Source organism: Capra hircus, chromosome 2, assembly GCF_001704415.2.
Source record: "Capra hircus breed San Clemente chromosome 2, ASM170441v1, whole genome shotgun sequence".
NCBI lineage: Eukaryota > Metazoa > Chordata > Mammalia > Artiodactyla > Bovidae > Capra > Capra hircus.
The window spans coordinates 98,345,295-98,368,661 of NC_030809.1; the positions used below are offsets into that span (position 1 = coordinate 98,345,295).

Here is a 23,367-nt window from a genome sequence, read left to right on the forward strand (position 1 = left end):
GAAATCTGATCAATAATTGATGTAATTATCTCTTCAAAATTTATTCCTATGTCTATTTGCTTTTAAGCTTTTAGTAAAACTTTATAAATTAAAATATTCTAAAACTCTGAAGAGACTAGGGAAGGGTTAGAGTAGAACTTTTCCCTATTCCCTCTGACTAAAATGCTCACATGAAACGTTGCCAAGAATTTCCTATAAATGTAATTTCACCTTGTGTGCTTTTAGAAGGGATGGAACAGCCGGTTAAAATATTTTATTTTTGACTAGAGAAGATAAATCAGACGTGATTAGGTTAATAAGAGAACTGCTAAATGTTTTCTAAAAGTGCCATCTTTAGTTTATGGTCATTGTTGATGACTGTGTGTAGAGGACATAGTCTTATGAGGTGCTGCCACTACTTTATGTCTCATGAATAACTGTGAGGAATTATGGAAAGTCACGAGTGGAAGTAGTGCAGTGATTCTTTTGGCCAACCTAAAGCCCGTTCCATCCAGCCGTAGTCGGTTCTGTTCTTTCTTTCCCTTTGAAGGCCAAGGTGGCATGCCCATCACTTGGGTGTTTTCATATTCCCTACATTTATCATGATATGTGTATTTGGCAGTGGTACAGATGTCCTGATCCAGAAATGATGGATATCACTTACTGAATGGTCGTATACAAGTTTGGAGAGAGGCCGGTGTGACTAAACCTCTATGATGTGTGAGGATGAGTTTATGCTGTTAATGGAATGGCTTTGTTGTGATGTAATTTCAGGAGCTGCTCATGGCAGCTGTGAGTCGAAAGTAAACTGAAAGCCAGCTGGTTTAGGTGTCTTGGTGGTGAAGATCAACAGAGTACTTGAAACTGGGACTCACTTATGGCAACATGAGACTGTCCCAAGCAACTCTCAGATGTGTTTCATCTGACACTTTCCCAGCTCCGTCCCTTGCTGTACTGTCTTGACAGGGAAGCAGACTTTTGACTTCTTGGTTACTTTAATATTTTTTGGTTCATTTGGATCATCACATTACTGAGGTTAACATTGATGTCTTGCTCAAACTTCTTTTGTCTCTCTCAATACATTCTATTAAGCAAGGGATATGAAAGTGATGTTTAGGGTCTTAGGGTTCATAGAATTGCTGGAATGTAGACTGCTCGGAGAAGGCAGTGGCACCCCACTCCAGTACTCTTGCCTGGAAAATCCTATGGATGGCAGAGTCTGGTAGGCTGCAGTCCATGGGGTCCATGGGGTTGCGAAGAAGTAACTTCACTTTCACTTTTCACTTTCATGCACTGGAGAAGGAAATGACAACCCACTCCAGTGTTCTTACCCGGAGAATCCTAGGGACCAGGGAGCCCGGTGGGCTGTTGTCTATGGGGTCGCGCAGAGTCAGACACGACTGAAGCCACTTAGCAGCAGCGGCAGCCCTTCATGGTGGGCTTTTGTTCACAATTGAAATATTCCTGGGTATGCCCCCAGGGGTAGACTTCCTCCATCCTCCATCTCTGCTCATTGTGGTTCTACCACAGAGTGACTGCTGCCTTTTTCCTTCAATAGGTATGTCCAATTTTCCCCACCCAGGGAACATTTTATCCTTTAGACATTCTGTATAAGACACTGAAAAGAGAAAGGAAGATGCCAGTGAGGGAACATTAGGAACCACTTTGTATCCTAGACAATTCCTCATTCTTACTGACAGTTTGTAATTGATATATAGGTAGGAAATTGATACTAAGAGATCCAGCTGCTCTAAGAGTAGGAGTGTAGTGACTCAGAAAGAGAAGAGACTTGTTGAGCTATAAAGTGAGCAGATTGCCGTTTCAGTGTCTTTTTCTATCCTATCAAAATACCAGTTTGCTCCATCTTCACCAAACATTTTAAATTAGTCATATTTATGGTGCCTCTGATGTTCAAAATTACGTATGTTGCTGCAATTCTTACAGGGTGTAAGGGCACATACTTTCATGTAGACAGATGGTACTTTTGTCATAGCCTTTTTAATCCTGGTATGCTGATTGGGCATAAAATTTTTTATATTTACACTATTACCTTAACTGTAGAGAGATTGTGGGGCGGCTGTGGTAAGTCATCTGACATGTGTTCTCTTTCTTTGTACTGCCAGGGTTCTAAATATTTATCAACATTACTTATTCATTCTCTGTAATGCCATACTTTATTGGTGAATGTTCTACCTTTCAGAGGGTGTTAGATAGGTTTTCTGCAGTATTCAAGAGACATGAGCATAGCTCTATCAACCTATCAGTGAACTTCGAATCAGTTTATGATCTTCAGATTAATAAAGGCAAGCCTCCCCCTCTACCCCCCAAATTAAAATAATACAGAAATGCATCTAGGGCACAACAGTTTAAACCCAAAAGTCATACTTATCTTTTGAGATCTAGTTGTGTCATGCCAATTTATATTCTGATAGATTATGAATTTGTGATGAATTTATTTTGATAGGCTAAAGGCTCAGAGGTTAAAACATCTGCCTGGAATGTTGGAGACCCAGGTTCGATCCCTGAGTCAGGAAGATCCCCTGGAGAAGGAAATGGCAACCCACTCCAGTACTCTTGCCTGGAGAATCTCATGGAGGGAGGAGCCTGGTAGGCTATAGTCCATAGGGTCCGCAAAGAATCGGACACGAGTGAGCGACTTCACTTCACTTCAGAGTTATCTTTGCACTCTGAATAATGAAGTTTTAAGCAAAAAAAAATGTATCAGAGGTATATATAAAACATAGTTAATCTTTGAGTTATTTTAACACAATATTAGAATCATTAAATGCTGTTTTTGACTATTCATGAAATCATAGCACATATATCTATGTTTTTATTAGCAGCAATAAAAAACATGTCTTTAAAGTATGGAATAATTCAATTCAGTCCCTTTATTTTTCTGCCCATTTAATGGGAACTGGTGATGTTTAGATATATTGAAACAGAATAAAGACTTTGATAACAGCTTTCTGGGTTATTGTGGGAATCATAACTCTGATGTATAGGGTTTCATTAAAAGTACACTAATTATACGCTAGATCTGCAGCTGAGAATTTAGAAATACTAGTGTGACCACATTGTGACAAAGGTTGTGTTATCTCCTGCTAATGGAATTTAGCTTCCTCGACTTGTGGCTATTTTCCTAAGTTCTTCCTTTAATAAAGACAAAACCCTCACCCTAAAAAGAAACAGGTTACCCAAGTAGGAAGATTGAAAATGAAATCAGACTCTTTCTGACATTTTTAGTGCCAGCTACTGAACAAAAGACTTCTTTAGGGAAGCAGTTTATTCAGTGGCTTTTTTACTATGAGCCATCTGATATATTAAACATTTTTCAGTAAGCGCAGCAGTAGAATGCCACTTTGTGTTTTCAACTCCTCACATAGTAAAACCTGTTCTGTCAGCAAGCATTGTATGAAATGCCCTAGCACATTGTTAGACACCAGAGGAAAGACATGTCTAAGACAAGGGTCCTGGTTTCAATCAACGTAAGTCTACATAGATGAGAGAACATTTATAGGACAGATACAAGTAAGTGAAAATGAATACTGTGTGCTGGTTAATACTCTAGGTTAGTTGGACCAGAGGAGTGAGTCATCAAAAAAGAAAAAAAGCATTTCCAGAGCACGTTGAGAAATGCCTTCCTAAGAAGGAGGCACGTACAGACTCTGTGTCGAAGGAAGAAACAGTTTGGTGAGGCAGAAGGCAGTGAGCTTGGCTTTATGCTTGCTTGTGGAATTTGACATGACAGGAGGTGGAGTAGCTACTCTCAAGAAGCAGCAAGACAGTCCAGAGCTGGAGCTCTGTGAGGAGGAGGGAGAGGCTGTGATTCCACTCAGCCAACCTCACAGCAGATCTCAGGCCTGTGGTTAGCACCAAAGAGAGAGGCTTTGTGTTGAGGGAGCTACTGCGTGCAAGGATGCCCACGGTTTGGGGACAGGCAGATGCAGTGGGGTCCCTTCCAGATTTCTACCTGACTTTTGCCTCTGATTTCTGTGGTGATCTATACTGTTGTATAAATTTCCACCATCCACCGTTCTTCATCCTTGAAAGGGCTGCTCAATTCCTCTTGTTTCCGGAAGACCACAGTGGTCAGGGAAGACTTCTGTGAGCCCATGTGGGTTGAGGGAGGAGAGGAAACAGGCAAAGGTCTAAAAGCCCATGTTAGAGGCTTCTACTGTGATACCAATCTTCACAGAACATTTTCTCAAATCCTTGAAGTCAGTAATTTCAGTTTTCCATACATATTGTATGCTGCTGCTGCTAAGTCACATCAGTCTTATCCGACTCTGTGTGACCCCATAGACGGCAGCCCACCAGGCTCCCCTGTCCCTGGGATTCTCCAGGCAAGAATACTGGAGTGGGTTGCCATTTCCTTCTCCAGTGCATGAAAGTGAAAAGTGAAAGTGAAGTCATTCAGTTGTGTCCGATTCTTCGCGACCCCATGGACTGCAGCCCACCAGGCTCCTCCGTCCATGGGATTTTCCAGGCAAGAGTACTGGAGTGGGGTCAAAATTGTGCTTTTTAGTTATTTTGAGATAAATTTTATTTGAATACTGAAACTTAGCAGTACTTCAAAACAAACAAATATTCTGCCCTTTGGAGGGGGAGAGTTTGCTGTAACTTCAAAATATTTAATGTATTGTTTATCTGATGAATAATATTTGCTTGGTTAACTGTGTTACCTGACTGAACTTCCTTCTGGAAAGCAGTACTGAATTTTATTAGAGAGAGACACAGGCAGACAGACACAGTAAGACCAGTTAGGAAGACATTTTCAGAGTGAAACATTTCTGTTGTCTAATTTTATTTGCATTCAAGCTTTCATCCAGAAAACATTTATTTACCTTTCCTTTGACTGTGGCATGCCATTTAAAATGTTATGTGTGAAATAGCATATGTAAACACAAACTATTCATAATAGATACCCTCTCTGAATCAGTCCCCTAGTATGCTTAATAAAAAAACTCAATGAAAATATATTTAGTCATAAAAATGGATAGTAGTAAAGCCAGTAGAAATGGTATGTTATGAATTGTATCTTAATTGTTTTATATGTTATGAGAGCACCTTGTTGGAGAGAAGTTTTTCCTGGTTGCTTATTGCAAAGTTAAAGACAGTTATGTATTATTGCATAGTCTTTTGTATGCATTTGTGCTCCCAGGGAGACCAGATGAGAAATAGACAAGTACTGTGAACTTCAATGACTACAGGCTTTATTTTTAAGATGTATAAAATAGGGAAAACCCTCCTAGGTGCTTTCTGGATGTCACATGTGGAATACAGAACCATGCTATCCTGGTTCTTGGTATTGAAATTGTTTGCACTTTAGATGAGTAAATACACTGGTTTTTGAAAGCAAAATTTAAAAACAGGTTTTAGATATAAATGATAACCTAGAATTAAGGCATGGTTCTGCAGAAGTTGACTTAAACTAGTGAATGTTGAAAGAATCAAGTTTCACTGCCGTGCATATGGTGGTCACGCAGCATACGAGCACAGCAGATAAACAGAAGTGTAGACTGTGGATAGGGCCCCATGTACAGCTTTTATGGGCAGCTTGGTAAGTATGTAGCTGTCTGTTTTTATCATGTTCCTGGGTGACTAATGGACATCAGTTACTCCTGTTGACTAACCTTTTCATTTGTTTGGTGTTAACCCTTTCTTACATTTCTGAATTGGGGTGAACCACTCCTCAGCTAGATTTTTTTCAGGGGGAACAACTAGTGGCAGAGGCCAGGCCTCCCTCAAACCCATCCTGAGTTCTGAGGTCACCACAGTGCTGAGCCTGTCCTCAGTTCTGCACTTCTAGGAACCAGAACTAATCTGTAAATCAGAGCACTCATTTATTAATTTATGAATTCTTAATTGCCAGAGTGCTCATAGTTGTTGAGTAGGCTTCTCCCTTCTGGCACCCGGGTAACTGCTGCAGTGATGAGCCTAGAATCATGTCAAAGATGAGGAGAGTTTCAAGAGAGGTCTCGTTTCAGGACCATTTCTTCCCTTAAAGAGCTTACAGAGATCTTTCTAGTAGCCTCATAGATTTGACTTCCCCAGACAGGGCCACAATCTAGATTTTCTTCTCCCATTCTTCACACTCACAATGTCCCCTCCTCCAATTCTGATGTTAATTACATGTGATGGGGCATAATCACGCCTGTGTTTTATATAGTCTTTTCCTGATTAGAGATTTTATAAAGTTCTTGAGGGGAATGCATTTACTGGTTCTTTGTTTCCCAGGGCTTCCCAGGTGGCGCTAGTCGTAAAACATCTGCCTACCGGTGCAGGATATGCAAGAGACTCACGTTTGATCCGTAGGTTGGGGAGATCTCCTGGAGAAGGGAATGGCAACCCACTCCAGTATTCTTGCCTGTAAAATTCCATGGACAGAGGAGCCTGGCAGACTGCAGTTCATGGGGTCGTAAAGACTTAGACATAACTGAGCAGCTAAACAACAGCAACAATGATGGATCCTTCATCTTTTCATATCCAGAGTTTTCTCTCTCCTTTTCTTCTGCTCCTCTCCACCCTAATTTTAATCTGTTGTCGTTCTCTGAACACAGCGCATTGTGATGCCGTGTCTCTTTGTCTCTGTAGTGACTCTCATGTTCCTGGATGTCCCTCCCGTTGTGGCATATTTCATCATCTTTACTGTTGCATTTATCACACTGTTTTTATTCCTTTCTCTCCTGTTAGAATGTGAGCTCCTTCAGTATTTGGATGATTCTGAAGCCTGACACTGCTTGGCACGTAAATATGTCTTTGATAAAAGTGAAGATACATTGTTGTTCTTCCCCTCAGTCTTCATCTCATTGTTTCCTTGTTTCGCTCAACAAACTCTATTGAACACCTACTATGTTTCAGGCATTTTATTGGTGCTGAGAATACTGTGGTGATTTAGATGAAAAGAGTCCCTGGTCTCACTGAATCTAGAGTGTATGATTGGTAGATGCTGAACAGTGAATAGGAAATTCAGTCTAGTTCACTGCATGCTCCATCTGTGATAAACAAAATGCTAGAAGCATTGTGATTTTTTTTCTTGTGTATTTTTCAAAAAGCTGTTTGGAGCTGTTAAGTGTAGAAATGTGTGTGTCTTCTGGAAAATATAGTATTAAGTGCACAAAATCTAAACTAATTAAAGACAAAAGGTGAAGTTGTTTAGTTGTGTCCAACTCTTTGCGACCCCATGGACTGTAGTCTACCAGGGTCCTCTGTCCATGGGATTTTCCAGGCAAGAATATGGGAGTGGGTTGCCATTTCCTTCTCTAGGGGATCTTCCCAACCCAAGGATCGAACCCAGGTCTCCCGCATTGTGGGCAGATGCTTTACCATCTGAGCCACCAGGGAAGCCCTAATTAAATTAATTAAAGGAGGCTGAAATACAAGTATCATTTCTCTGACTTCAACTTGCTGAAGACAGGGACAAAAAGGATTGTTATTACAGTTGTTAATCTATCATAGTTCCAGTTTTGATGCCTTTTTAGATGTAGGATTTTCCAGAGCTACTTGAAAATTTGGAACCATACATTATTAATTAAACCGGTATTATTAAAAGTGACTTCAAGCATGTATAAGATCAGTGTTTTTGATAATGTTGCTGCTGCTGCTGCTAAGTCGCTTCAGTCGTGTCCGACTCTTAGTGACCCCATGGCTTGTAGCCCACCAGGCTCCTCCGTCCATGGGATTTTCCAGGCAAGAGTACTGGAGTGGGGTGCCATTGCCTTCTCCGGTTTTTGATGACACTTCAAATCAAAACTGTCAGCTTTCCTTCTTTACTTGTGCTTTTAGGAAAGCACCTTCTAGATTAATATCTATATTGAACTGGACTTGTTTTAGGCAAATTGTTGTATGTCTCGGATAGGGAGTTGATTTTCCCAACCACGGTACCAGTGTATACCATATACCATGTCTATTTCCACATGAATGTTCATGGGACAAGCATGAAAAATATAATTAAAGTTCACACCTGGCCTGGAGCAGGTTGAGTTCTTTTTCTGGAAAACCATTTTATTCTTTCATTCAGAAATGACATTTTCCAAGAAGTTGTTACCCAACTTAACAGCCATGCTTAATTTTGTTGGCAGGTGCCTTTATTGAAGAGAACTTTGATTTTTCTGTACTATTTTCTTTTAAGTACTTAATGTTTTTCTTATAATACGCTGACATTATTGGAAAAGCCGAGAGAGCCAAATTTTAATTGTGAAGAATGGAGCGGTACCTCTTTCTAGCTTTATTTGCTCATTAATAGTAATTATTGTCTTGTAGGATTTCCCAAAGCATGTTCCTCAGAATGTTAATAGGTGGCCCTGAAAACAGTTGCGGGTCAGATAAGTGTGAGATACTGAGATAGATGAGATTAAACACATTCATTTACTTTGAGATTTCTCAGTCTTTAAATGCTCTATGCCACTGCTTCTGAATCTTGAACATGTGTACAAAACATTGGTGATGTTATTCACATGAAGATTGATTCAGTAGGTCTGGGGTGAGGCCTGAAATTATGCATTTCTTTTAAGCTCTGAAGGGCTGCCAGTATCGCTGGCCCACAGGTCTCACTTTAAATAACAATGTGTTCAGGAATCTTCAAGAGGAAGCGTTTCCCACACTTATACTTCCCAACTTTGGAAACATTGTTTCTGATGTACCAGAAGTAGTCCATGGAGCATATTTTGAGAATTTTAAATTTTAAATCGAATCTTTCAAATTACAAATAAATTTATAATTTAAAAAGAAGTCTGATATAACACTTCTGAGACATCTAATACAGGTTATCAGCTAGAAAGCCTGGTGTAAATCACAAGATACTCAGAAGTCATTTAAAGAGTCCATGTTAAAAAAAAATCACTGTCATAAACTAAAAAGACAGACACTGCATAAGATAATTGGTTGTTAGTAGACTGTATACTTCTTTTCAAAATAGATCTTATAAATGTTATTAAATGCCCAAGTCATTAATTAAACAATTTTAGTTTGTTTTTATTGCCTCTGGTTATTCACTTGCAAATTACCATATTTCTGAATCCCCATATGTGCTGTGCTAGTGGTTTTATTAGTCTTTAATCTTTAACACTAGCATTTGATATGGAAAACTAATGATAAAAACAAATTTTTATTTAAACTGCTTTAGATTTGATATGGCTTGCCATACCCTTGATTACATATAAAACAAGACTCTAGGGAAAATTTTGAGAAATCTATTAAACCTGAAGCAAATTTTTACATATAAAAGCTTAATAAAATGAATGCATTATAGCTAGGCTTCTCCCTACCTGTGTCCTTCTGCTGCACCTGGTGTTCAGTTCAGTCGTGCAGTCGTGTCCAACTCTGTGACCCCATTTGACTGCAGCACACAGGCCTCCCTGTTCATCACCAACTCCCGGAGTTTACCCAAACTCCAGTCCATCGAGTCAGTGATGCCATTCAACCATCTCATGCTCTGTCGTCCCCTTCTGCCTTCAATCTTTCCCAGCATCAGGGTCTTTTAAAATGAGTCAGCTCTTCACATCACGTGGCCAAAGTATTGGAGTTTCAGCTTCAACATCAGTCCTTCCAATGAACACCCAGGACTGATCTCCTTTAGGATAGACTGGTTGGATCTCCTTGCAGTCCAAGGGACTCTCAAGAGTCTTCTCCAACACCACAGTTCAAAAGCATCAATTCTTTGGTGCTCAGCTTTCTTTATGGTCCAACTCTCATATCCATACATGACCACTGGAAAAACCATAGCCTTGACTGGATGGACCTTTGTCGGCAAAGTAATGTCTCTGTTTTTTAATACGCTGTCTAGGTTGGTTATAACTTTCCTTCCAAGGAGTAAGTGTCTTTTAATTTCATGGCTGCAATCACCATCTGCAGTGATTTTGGAGCCCCCAAAATAAAGTCTGACACTGTTTCCACTGTTTCCCCATCTGTTTGCCATGAAGTAAAGGGGACGACAGAGGATGAGATGGCTGGATGGCATCACCAACTCAATGGACATGAGTTTGGGTGAACTCCGGGAGTTGGTGCTGGACAGGGAGGCCTGGCATGCTGCATTTCATGGGGTCACAGAGTCGGACACGACTGAGCGACTGAACTGACCTGAACAGATGGGACTGGATGCCATGATCTTAGTTTTCTGAATGCTGAGCTTTAAGCCAACTTTTTCACTCTCCTCTTCACTTTTCACTTTTCACTGCACTTTCACTGTATCTAGTGTAGTGTGCTTATTTATACATGCTATTGAAGCCCTTTTTTGAGCTTCCTGTATTTGAGCTCTTAGTACCCCATTTATCTTGAGATGTATTTTATTGTGGATGTTTATTTACCTTGTCTTTCCATTTAAGCTGTGAATTGAATAGGAGGTCTTATTCATCTTTATATTTTCAGTTACACCTAGTTTATAGTATCTTATTTAGTAAGTCGAAGAGCAATAATGTATTAAATAAACTATATCTTTAGAAGATAATTCAGCATATAAAATTTAATTTTTTAATCTTATAATACTTTAAAAATAACACTGATAAGTTAAAATTCCCCCCTGCATCCTCATTTCTTGTCTTGATGGTTGTATCAGTTAGTTTCACTTACCATGTAACAAATCATCTGAAATCTCAATGGGTCAAACAACAGTTTTTAAATTTCTCATTAATTCTAGATTGTTAAGGAGGTTCTGCTAATCTTACCTGGGTTCACTCAGGTGGCTGCAGTCAGCTGCTGACTTGGTCAAGGTAGAACTTTCTAACATGGCCTGTCTTACATATTCCAAGATACTGGCTGGCGTTGCTGGGCCTGTGTCTTCATAGCATCTTTTAATCCCGAGCTCTTTTCACAGCATAGTGATTTCAAGGTTTCTGAAGAAGCTGCACAGCCTTTTTAAGATTTAGCCTCGGATGTTGTACATACGCGGTCTCTTTGGCCACATTCTGAGTCACAAGAGGCCATCTCCACATTCAAGGGGTCGCCAGTAGGCTCTGCCTCTTTGTCCGAGGAGCAGCAGAGGCACAGTTCCCTGGAGTCCTGTGAGTGCCCTTCATCCCATTAGGTTAAACAGGAACTTTAGTACAATTTGCTTTCTTGAGTTCCTCACACCTCTTTTGTTGGTAGCTTGTGGAGTTTCTTTAGACTTAACCTTCAATTTCCTGAGTTATTTGCTTAGCACTGTTTCTTGTGTACTAACCCTTCTTTGATCTTATTTATTATTTGGTTGCAGAGCTTCCTTTGAAGAGTATTGAAGCCACATTTTCTTGGGTCCTGATATGTCCTAAAATGCCTTTATTTTTCTTCATATTTGGATAATGATTTTTGGTTAGTACTTAGAAATTATTACTGTAACCACCAGGCTTATGTGAAACTGATTCTCATTCCTTTGTATGCAGTATATTTTTCCTGCATGGTAACATCTACAATCTTTTCTTTATCCTTGGAACCAAGAAATTTCAGTGGATTGGGTTTAGATGCAGTCTGTTTCATTCATTTTGTTTACTTACTGGCCCATTTTAAGTATTAGTTTTCAGCTCAGAACTTTCCATTTCTTACTTGTATTAGTAGTCTCCTTTTTCCTTTCTTTTTCATCCTCGTGGTGAGTAAACATAACTCCTGGACCTAGTCTCAAGTCTCCAAACTACTCTTACCTTTTCTCTCTCTCTCTGCAGGTAGGGAGTGGGGGGCGGTGCTCAGATCGAATCCTTTACGTCACTCTTATGAAATATTCTTTTTACAGAAATTGATTCTGCTGTTCATTGCATTGAGAGAGATTTTTGGTTTTATCCTATTATGATTCATTTTCAAGGTTTTTGGCTGTGTTTCTCCTCACACACACAGTTTTCAATTTAAACGCTAAAGATGTTAGTTTACCACTTCGCTTGTTATGTTTAGGGAATTTTGTCCCCTCTGGGCATCAGTACTGACTGAGGCCCTGTTCTCTCCATCTTTGCCTGTGACTGCCGCTTCAGCATGTGCAGGGGAGGGGCCAACCACCCACCTAGTGACATTGTTTCCCTCCTGATCATCTGATCGTGGCCCAGGTCTAAGAACCCCAAGACCCTCTGACTCTGAGCTCCCTCACCTACTGCTCCAGCCACTCATCAGGCTTGTGTGTGTGTGGTTTGGTTGCTTCTGGTTATTTTGCCATAGGTCTGCAACCATTATTTTTCTAATATTTTGGCACAGTGATGGCATTTTTTGAATTCTTAGACTGGCTAATTTTCTTATCCTAAAAAAGAGAAAATGCTTTTTCCATTACTTCATGGTGTTGTAAGTTGGAAAATAGCAGAAATGTATGCTCATCTCACCTCTCAATCCAGTCATCCCCCCTCAGAGTTACATTCTTATCCTGTTGGTTATCCCCATCCTATCTTTTTTATACCCTTTCACATGTCAGACAGCTGTGTGCTTTAAAGGATCCCAAATCCTATAACAAACAAACAACAACAAAAAAACTGAATCTATAGTATTTTCCAAAAAATATTTCTTTTTATTTTTTATTTTTTGCTCTCCATAGGAAATGTATTTTTAGACAGGTTGAAAATACCAAAGTGCAGTCTATGTTTATCCAATATAGAATCCTTAGTTTTTATTTTTACAGGATTTACCTGTCACAACAGGAACCATGTCAGTACTCCACCTGACTCAGGGGCACACAATGTAAGTGGCCATCTCAAGGTGTGAGTCATGCTATTAATACTTCAGTTTGCTAATGCAAAAGACTGGAGAAAAAAATACAAAATCCAGTGTATTTCACTGGATTGCAGAGGTTAAAGCGTCTGCCTGCAATGTGGGAGACCTGGGTTCAATCCCTGGGTCGGGAAGATCCCCTAGAGAAGGAAATGGCATCCCACTCCAGTATTCTTGCCTGGAGAATCCCATGGACGGAGGAGCTTGGTGGGCTACAGTCCACGGATCGCAAAGAGTCGGACATGACTGAGCGACTTCACTTCACTTCACTTTACTTCAAGACAAAATAAAGTGTATTATAATACTTTGACAAAATTTGTCAGTAAGGAGGGTTCACTTCAGTCACTTAGTCGTCTCCGACTCTTTGCGACCCCATGAATCACAGCACACCAGGCCTCCCTGTCCATCACCAACTCCCGGAGTTTACTCAAATTTATGTCCATTGAGTCAGTGATGCCATCCAGCCATCTCATCCTCTGTCATCCCCTTCTCCTCCTGCCCCCAATCCCTCCCAGCATCAGAGTCTTTTCAATGAGTCAACTCTTCCCATGAGATGGCCAAAGTATTGGAGTTTCAGCTTTAGCATCAGTCCTTCCAAAGAACACTCAGGACTGATCTTCTTTACAGTGGACTGGTTGGATCTCCTTGCAGTCCAAGGGACTTTCAAGAGTCTTCTCCAACACCACAGTTCAAAAGCATCAATTCTTCATTGCTCAACTTTCCTCACAGTCCAACTCTCACATCCATACATGACCACTGGAAAAACCATAGCCTTGACTAGATGGACCTTTGTTGGCAAAGTAATGTCTCTGCTTTTCAATATGCTATCTACGTTGGTCATGATGTACTCTGCATATAAGTTAAATAAGCAGGGTGACAATATACAGCCTTGACGTACTCCTTTTCCTATTTGGAACGAGTCTGTTGTTGTTCCATGTCCAGTTCTAACTGTTGCTTCCTGATCTGCATACAGGTTTCTCAAGAGGCAGGTCAGGTGGTCTGGTATTCCCATCTCTTTCAGAATTTTCCACAGTTTATTGTGATCCACACAGTCAAAGGCTTTGGCATAGTCAATAAAGCAGAAAAAAATGTTTTTCCCAAGCTCTCTTCCTTTTTCCGTGATCCAGCAGATGTTGGCAATTTGATCTCTGGTTCTTCTGCCTTTTCTAAAAGCAGCTTGAACATCTCATGAAGAAATTTGAGCATTATTTTGGTAGTGTGTGAGATGAGTGCAATTGTGTGGTGGTTTGAGCATTCTTGGGCATTGCCTTTCTCTGGGATTGAAATGAAAACTGACCTTTTCCAGTTCTGTGGCCACTGCTGAGTTTTTCAAAGTTCCAAATTTGTAAGGAGGGTAGAAATGGGTAAACAGAGGAAAATCCAGTATCTAGTTGATCTTCTATCTCACTGAGTTAGTGGAGATGATTTTGTGGGTTACTGTCATCCCTGGTAAAGGGGGTTGTAGTTGAGTCTTAAGTTATTCCTGTATATTACATCCACAGCCTGCAAAGAAAGCCTTTTATAATCACCCTGGAATATACTTGGCCTGCAACCTGAACAGAAAATTTCTTGTTAATTTGTGAGTTCACTATGAGAAACACACACAATGTTATACCAGCAGTTTTATGTAAAAATTTGTCTTCAATAAAGGTAGTAGTGAAAACACAGCAGTTCATAGCTTTCCAAAAAGTATTTCACAAGGCTCAAAAGAATGCTGTCCAACAGAATGATAAAAAGTAATGAAATAAAATGAAATAATAAAAAAGTAATGAAAGGCTGGAATAAAATGAGAACGCAGTTGTAAGAGTTGATCACAAACTCTTCTGAGCTCTTTGTGCAACTAAACAGAAACAGCAGTAAGACTTCCAGTCACCGCCATCTCTCAGGAAAAACACAGTGTCCTGGCTTCAGGTGCTTTTTTACAGAGAGGTGTGATATGGCAGACAACACTCTGAAAACCCGTGAGGAGCATTCACATCAGTTCAGAACATAGATGTCCTCATGTCTTAGTCTCCGCCTCAAGATTCAGAGAACCTGTCTCCTCTTTCTGACACACACCCAGTGCAGGATCCCTTCTGTACCTTCCCTGCCCCTGCTGCTCGATCTTCTGCACTGTGGTTAAAGACCTCCAGCGATGGGGGATGTGCCACCTCTGGGGTTTTATTCTTGAAATTTTGGACATTTGGCTCTTTACTCCGAAAGGAAAGACCTTCCTGAGCTTGCCCTCATAGTGCCAACCTTTAATTTTATAATATAAATATAATAAATCATAACTGTTAGCCAAATTTGATTCAGAGTCTAAAGACAGTAGTAATTTAGGTTAATACAAGTTTGCTACAAAAGCATTAGTTTTTGGTCTAGCTCTCAGGACCAGAAATTCTGACCTTGCTTGTGCTTGGCAGTCCTGAAGAGATTCATAGACCTTTGTTGTTTTTTTTTTTTTTTGGCGGGGGAGGTCAGAGCTTTTTATTGGGCAGGAGAGGCCGCGGGCCGGCCGGTCATCGGTAAAGGTAGTTGGCCTGGATGTTGGCAGCGATCTCAGCCTCCCACTTGTCCCCGTTGTTGAGCAGCTTCTCCTTGTTGTACAGCAGCTCCTCGTGCGTCTCCGTGGAGAACTCGAAGTTGGGGCCCTCCACAATGGCGTCCATGGGGCAGGCCTCCTGGCAGAAGCCGCAGTAGATGCACTTGGTCATGTCGATGTCGTAGCGCGTGGTCCGGCGGCTGCCATCGGCCCATGGCTCAGCCTCGATGGTGATGGCCTGGGCTGGGCAGACGGCCTCACAGAGCTTGCAGGCGATGCAGCGCTCCTCCCCGGACGGGTAACGGCGCAGTGCGTGCTCCCCGCGGAAGCGCGGGCTCAGCCGGCCCTTCTCAAACGGGTAGTTGATGGTGGCAGGCTCGCGGAACAGGTAGCTCAGGGTCATGCCCAGGCCTCGGATGAGCTCGGTCCACAGCAGGGTCTGTGCTGCCCTGTCGGTCACCGACTTCATGTCCATCGAGGGCTCCCGCAGGTTCACATACTTGTAGGTGGCTGCCACTGCGCTGCTGTGGAGGCCCCGGCCACTGGCATGCCCTGCACATGCGGCCTGGGCCTGGGCCAGGGCCCGAAGCAACACGCGCATGGTCAGGCAGCGCATCTTGAAGTGCGGCCGCTCTGTCCGGGTGCCGATTCATAGACCTTTGCTTGCCTGCATGGTCCTTTTCTTGTTCAGTTCAGTTCAGTTCAGTTCAGTCGCTTAGTCGTGTCTGACTCTTTGCGACCCCATGAATCGCAGCACGCCAGGCCTCCCTGTCCACCACCATCTCCCAGAGTTCACTCAGACTCATGTCCATCGAGTCCATGATGCCATCCAGCCATCTCATCCTCTGTTGTCCCCTTCTCCTCCTGCCCCCAATCCCTCCCAGCATCAGGGTCTTTTCCAGTGAGTCTACTCTTCGCATGAGGTGGCCAAAGTACTGGAGTTTCAGCTTTAGCATCATTCCTTCCAAAGAAATCCCAGGGTTGATCTCCTTTAGAATGGACTGGTTGGATCTCCTTGCAGTCCAAGGGACTCTCAAGAGTCTTCTCCAACACCACAGTTCAAAAGCATCAATTCTTCGGCGCTCAGCCTTCTTCACAGTCCAACTCTCACATCCATACCTGACCACAGGAAGAACCATAGCCTTGACTAGACGGACCTTAGTCGGCAAAGTAATGTCTCTGCTTTTGAATATGCTATCTAGGTTAGTCATAACTTTTCTTCCAAGGAGTAAGCGTCTTGTTTCTTGTTCAGGTCAGATTTTTCTCTGCCTGTACCATCAAGTGTTCTTTCTGTGTTCTCAGCTAAGCTTCAAGCGCATCATTAATTTTGTGCTTGTGCCTGGAGATAATGGTGGAATCCTTTCACCATCCTACTCATCCTCTCAAATGAATACACCTGTGTCCATTCCTGTACTGTGCCACCCATCACTGGAGGTGGACACAGACCTGAAGAAGAGGTGTACATTCCTTCATCCCTTTCTTCCTATCACCTTAAATGCTGATATCGATACAACGGTGTCACCTTGGCTTTGTGGAAGCCTGTCTTCATTCTTGATTCACTCATTGTGCTCTTGAACCTAAAGTGCCTACTAAATCTTTCCCCTGTGTGCTGCTGCTGTTGTGTTGTGTCTTGTGTTAGTCACTTAGTCGTGTCCGACTCCGTGACCCCATGGACTGTAGCTCACCAGGCTCCTTTGTCCATGGGATTCTCCAGGCAAGAAAGAATACTAGAGTGGATTGCCATTTCCTTCTCCAGGGGATCTTCCTGACCCAGGGATTAAACCTAGGTCTCTGCACTGCAGGCAGATTCTTGATCATCTGAGCTATAGAGCTAACCTAAATACAAGATCCTATGTTTATGCTTGGTGTTTTTTGTTTTTTTTACATCTCATTAGAAGCAACTCATTATTGCAGTGTATCGGCGATTTTTATATTTGAATATCATCACCTGGTAAATTCAGTATTCTTACTCATTGAAGAATTTGAGCATGTCCCGTATATTATTATGACATTATGGTTAAAGTTTTTGATTAGGGCTGGACCAGGATCAGAGCTCTCTAGCATTACATTAGAAAACTCTGTAGTTTGATATATTTTGTTCAGCCATTTACAGAATGTCAGAGGCAGCAGTTGCCCTTGTGCCTGCCCTATTTCTTTGCTGATTATAATACCATGGGGGACTTCTAACATCATCATGCCTCAATGAGTCTAGACACATTGCACTTCCATGGTTACAGTGCCAAAGAGAAATTAGATGAGCTTAACATGACTTTCTTTGGCGTGCCCCTTTTTGATTCTCACAGTCATCTCTTGGATAAAATCCTTGTAAGAATCTCACCCAACATCTATGTCTAGCTCTCTAGTTTGTAACGTGAAGAGAGTCTACTTTCTTCTTTCCAAAAACAGCAATGGCATTTTCCTGTTTCCAGTTTTCTGGCACCTTTTCCATTCTCTGTGATTTTCCAAAGAGCCAAAATGGTCCAGCAACTTATTTGTAAGTGTACTCAGGTCCCTAAAATGTAATTGCCCAATCAGGCCAGTTGAGATAATTGAGGGAATCACAAAGCTTAATTTCTCACAGTCTCTTTGCCCTGTAAGTAGTCGTTGCTTTTTTGCTTTGCTACTGGGGAGAAGTAATAATATTCTGTAACTTTAGTCTTAGCTTGATTCCTTCCAACTTCTAAAATTGTTATGAGAGCTATGTAAATGAACAGATTACTTTACTAGGTGTATAGCTTGTCAGTATTATGGCATCCCTTCTTTGCCCCATCCTGGTGATGGTATTTAGGGACTGTTAAGAGATGAGGCATAGAGAAGTGTCTCACCCTCAGTTATGCCTGGGTTCCCTGGTCATCGTCGTCTATCCTGTGAGTGCTAGTGATTGCCTGCAGTGTCTGCTAGTCTTTGAGGAATCCGAGAGTAGAAATCGTGCCTACCTATGCAAGTCTCCTCTCTTGCCAAATAATGGTTTCTTTTTTATACCGCTTCCTGTGATTTCAGTGTTGTTTCTCCATCACTTGCCTCTTGCCTCTGTCTTGGTCTGACTCATATTTTGCTGCCTCAGCGAGGTGATGAGCCACTAATGGTCAGTGACCTTCTTTATGCCTGTACTCCTGTATCAGCCTGCATGTTCTTACATGGGCAAAGTGGTATTCAGAAGATGTTCATCTGATACCACAGATCTGGACAGTCATCAGAAAATAAATATCATGAAATTAAGTATGGTGCGCTCACAGTGAGGTAATGCAATTACAACAGTATTTTTCAGTATCTTTCTTTAAATAGCAAGGATCCTCCTATTTTTAGTCAAGAGTAATTACTTTCCCAATGATGTTTCTTTCTTTTCCAAATTCTCTTTGTTCACTGAAAATTTGCTTCTCTTTTTCTTATGCATTGGTTATTTCAGGGTATTATACTCTTGACATTTAAAATTTTTGTTTCTTGGCATTATTTGTTTCACTGTTGCATAGTAACATTTTTGTTCTTTGCAACCATCTGCTTGTTTTAAGGTGTGTAGTTTTTTGATGGCATAGAATATTTTCATCTTTACTAGCCTTAAGTTCAAGTCTAGGATTGTTATGTGTGGGTTTTTTTTTTTTATAGACTTTAAATCGTATCTATAATGAGCACCGGCTAAATACAGAAATGTGTTATTTTATCCAGTTAATGATACTTTCCCCTGGAGAAGGGAATGGCAACCCACTTCAGTATTCTTGCCTGGAGAATCTTGTGGACTGAGGAGCCTAGTGGGCTACAGTCCATGGGGTCACAAAGAATTGGACACGACTGAGCAACTAACACAATGATATTTGAGTGCACTATTTTATATATCAGTATTAACATACATACTAAAAAAATAAAGATTGTCATAAAAATCATCCCATGGTGTTATGGGAAGAATTAGTACACTCTTTTTGTAAGTGAGGAAGTGATGGCTCATGGCACTTAGGTTTTAATCCTGGACCCACATACTTTAAGCCTGGAGGTCCTCCTCCCACTTGAACTGGAGGTCCTCCTTTTTGCAGTTGAGGCTGCACTTAGCCTGGGGCTTCACAGAAACTGGCAACAAAGAATTTACCTCTAGAGCAACCATGAGAACTCCTCATGGAGAGCCCTGTTAGGGGAAAGTACACATACTCATCAGACCCATTTTCCTTTTTTGCGCATTAATATGGCAGCAATAAAGCAACATTGACAGCACCCTGGAACCTAACCCCAGCTTCACCAGTGTGCAAGTCAGAAGAGTGAGGAAGGAGTAGAGGCTCAGGTGGTATGTTCATTTTCCCTTGTCTTACAGATTATGAGTTTGGAAATAAACAGCAAGCTGATATTGACATTTGAGGGAATGGGGACCTTCTCCCCCGTCTCCCCACCCCAGATCATCCTACAGAAATGAACATTGTTGAAGTTGAAAAGAAATCAAAATATGAGAATAGAGTCATTTTTAGGAGAAAACTATGAAGAATGTCAAAAATAGCATTTGTGGTCTCAAATTAAAGTACACAGAGTAATGCATTAAGCAAATAAGATCTCAGGAGCACCATAGCACTTGTGCTCAGATTTGCCTAATGACTGTTATGAGACATGGAAAAGACAGTCCGTCCTTCATTCACGTATTCATTTATTTGGTGAAGATTAATTGAATATTATATATGCCAGGCTCTAGGCTGGTCTTATGGTATGATAAACTCTGTTCTGGAGGAGACAGACAGAGAGACTGACAGGTAAACAAGTTATTAGAATATTTACAACATTTTATGTGGGTACCTCTTGCCAATCTTTTTCACATTTATATAAAAATCCATATCAAATCAGTAAGTTTCCCAGCAAACACACCACTCTCAATATGTGTTATGTAGGAGAGGCACTATTCACTTGGCAAGAACCCATTTTTCTGTCACAGTCTATGATCCTGAAAAATAAATTCTCTTTCAACACCATCACCATAGTCATTGTCATCTTTGCATAAACAGATTCCTCTAAGGAAACCGAGCTAGCTATAATACTCCACCAGCAGTCTTGATTTTTTAAATACCGCAGAATTTTGCCTATTTTTCCAAAACTTTTGTAAGTTTTACTTCCCCTTTTCTTCTAATGCATAAGCCTCTTCTGCAATCGTAAAGCATTTACAGTTGTAAATGTCTTCTTACTCGAGAACTTCTTTGAAAACTGACCCTTATAGCAGTCTAGAGTATTTGTTACTATTTTGGTCATGATAAGGTAATCATATTTACTTAATGGTAAACTGTTTAGAAAATTCAGCAATTTTATAGCATCTAACAGCTTTATTGTTCTTGGTGTATTTTTGCATCCTCTTCCTTAACACTTTCCACATCATTTTTAGACTATGATGTTGTTTCAATATTTTCTCAGTGTTTTTTATTATCATTGTTATTCTTTTTTTTTTTTTTTTTTTAAGTAATTGGTAGTACTAGTTCTACCTTGACCCTGGGTGTTGTCTTTTAGACGTCATATAGCCGTATGGCGTTGTGATCAGGGTGTGTAGAAGTCTGTAGTAGTTCCTGGAAACCCTGTGTAAGCATGCAGCCCCTGCCTGTTCCTGCACAGGAGCAGATGAAAGTGTTAACCCTTTGCCTGCTTGATTGCAGGAGGAATGCCAGCTCCTGAACAGGCCTCATTGGTGGAGGAGGGGCAACCACAGACCCGCCAGGAAGCTGCCTCCACTGGCCCCGGCATGGAACCCGAGACCACAGCCACCACTATTCTAGCTTCCGTGAAGGAGCAGGTACCTCCTCTGATTTTAGACTTTGCAATTAATTTATTCTTCAATGCCTTTAAAAATTAATCTTTGGATGTGTTTTCAATTTGTCTAACGTCCTTGACGCCTTCACGTTTTCTAATTATAAGGTGTTTACATCCCTGAGTACATTGGGATGACTGGCAGGTAGAGCCGCTCCAGGTGCCAGTCAGAATCGGAACATGCAGGATACTTGTGCGTCTGCAAGTAAGGACAATATCAGTGGTGATCGGTGTCTCTGTCTCGCTCGCCTTGCAGAGTGTGTGCATGCACGCCCAGCTTTGTAAAGCGTGTTTCACATCGCTGACTTTTCTGTCAGGGCTCTGGCGACTTGAGGCCTGTGATAGCCTTAGATCTGTTGAACGTTTTAACATAGGTATTACTTAGGGTTGTCTCCGTGATTTTTTGGATTAAAGGTTCTATTTGTTGTGTTTGTCTTAATCAGAGTATACTCATCTTGTGAGCTACTGTTCTAAAACTTGTCACACTGTGCCAGTTTGCTTAAATGTCATGTTTATGTTGATTTTTTAAAGGCACTTAATACTGTTATCCTTCAGAGCCAGGTAGCCTTCTAAATTAGATTTTGATCTGGTGGGCTTAGAGAAATTTTAACTGCTTAAGATTTAGAAGCTTAATAAGGTGAATGTGAGCGTAAACCTCCAGGGAGACTTTTCTTTTCTGCCCTCCTCCCTCAAAAGACACACAAGCAACCAAAAAAGTATATGCCCTCTGTGAGGGTCATTTTGTTGGAGATAACCTAATAGTATAATTGTCTTCTTAAATCTTACGATTTAAATTACTAGTCTTTTTTTCCTCAAGAGATACAAGCTTAAATGTTGTATGTAGGCTGGAATTCTTTGAAAAATCAGTGTCAACAACTCCTATGACTAATGATGACAAAGAGTGAAAGGATGTTTAAAACTTCCTTATTTTATTTTTTGCTGTAATTTAAAGATGGGTGTGTATATAAAAGATTGCTCTAAAACTGGGAGATGTGTCTTGCCATTAGAGCTGTATTTTCAAGAAAAAATGATTTCACAACTTATCCTAGTAGCAAGATGTCAAAATATTTTTCATTCATCACAGAAATTTGAAGTTTTTAAACATTTCACAAACTAAGAATTTGGGAAGACACAAGAAAATTAGAGTCAGTACTATTTTCATTTTCTCCCAAACTATAGATTATCTAAGTTTCTATCACCTTTAGGGAGGGAAAAAGGACTCTTTCTTTTTACTTGCTGAGATCTGACCCAAGAAGCTGTGAAATGAGAAGGCTCTGATTTATTTGTGACTCTTAGTGTATACTGCATTTTGGTGAAATACAACAGTAAATTTATCAAAGTGCCCAGAACTAACTTAAAACCAGAAACTGTGCTCAGTAAGCATAACAATAGGAACCTTCGTGTCTGTACCTTTAAACTAGATAATGCTGCATATAGAATAAATTGGAAACCTATCAGATAATTCCTTGATGGCCTCAAATGACTTCAAAATTTTATCTTTTGGCAATGAATAGTATTTTGAATGGATGTTTTGTGAGACAAAGCAAAAAGAGTTCTGGTTTCTTGGGTTAGGCAAAAAATATACAGATATTTGTTATTTATTAGAATTATTGTATGTCTCCCACTTTGTTTAGTTAGTGGGAAGACACACTTCTATTCTTGTTCTTAAGAATCTGAGTCCATCAATATACATTTACAGTTTTCATTCTTAATTTCTTTTAAGATTGTCAGTGCTCATTACTCAGTGCATCAGTCATTCACCCCAAGACGCCATATCTCTCTCTCATTCCAAGATACTTGCCTGATTTTAAATAGCCAACTCTAGTTCCCATAGGATTGTGTGGTACAAAGCAAGATACTCCAATTTCTCTGTAATTAGAGTAAAAATTTCTTAGACTTTCCTGAAATATGTCACTTGCCTTTGTCTGCCAAATGAGACAGAGCATAGAAAAATTAGCTAAGAATAAGAAAACTAATTACTATTTATCTTTCATATTTGATTCTAAAGTGCTAGTCAGGATGTCACATTTGTAGTTGTGTTAGACTCAAATGAAATAATTAATTTTCGATTATGTCCTTGGTCATGTATTGTATCAAAGAGCAGTATTACTGGATAGGATGTACAATTATGGGGGGAAAAGGTGCCTCATTTTCATAGGCTTGGAGCGATGGGATCAGGTCCGCTGATCTCAAAGAACAGACCTTGTTTGATGGTGGATGTATCTCAGAACAAATGTTTCATTGGGATGCAGAGATTCCTTCAGTGCGAGGGGGAAATGGCTGGGTTCCCATCAAGGCTCCACTAGTTACTGTGTCATCTTGGCAAGATTGTTAACCTCTTTCTGCCTCAGTTTCTCATTTGTAGAACGAAGATAATAATAGTTATTGAAACATTAAATTAACCTATGTGAAGTTTCTATACTCAGTAAATCCTCATAGTAAAGGCTAATATT

At 40.6% G+C, this 23,367-nt stretch overlaps 1 protein-coding gene and 1 pseudogene across 16 annotated transcripts in view; one reads left to right on the top strand and one right to left on the bottom strand.

The window, feature by feature from the left end:
• Positions 1-23,367, top strand: part of PKP4 (plakophilin 4) — a 261,211-nt gene that overhangs the window by 52,915 nt on the left and 184,929 nt on the right. For 11 of the 15 annotated variants that reach the window (XM_018063318.1, XM_018063302.1, XM_018063284.1 and 8 more), the window contains one exon: positions 20,764-20,900. The exons of 2 other annotated variants lie outside the window; for them this stretch is intronic. In XM_018063318.1, the coding sequence (XP_017918807.1) occupies positions 20,769-20,900 (132 nt within the window). In that variant the 5' untranslated portion in view covers positions 20,764-20,768. Of the gene's footprint in view, positions 1-20,763; positions 20,901-21,022; positions 21,120-23,367 lie in introns of those variants that run through there. 2 more of the 15 variants (XM_013969608.2, XM_013969614.2) reach the window with 2 other exon arrangements.
• On the bottom strand, positions 15,082-15,808 carry LOC102182124 (annotated as a pseudogene). The gene has a single exon (XR_001919595.1). The product of XR_001919595.1 is annotated as an NADH dehydrogenase [ubiquinone] iron-sulfur protein 8, mitochondrial pseudogene (transcript).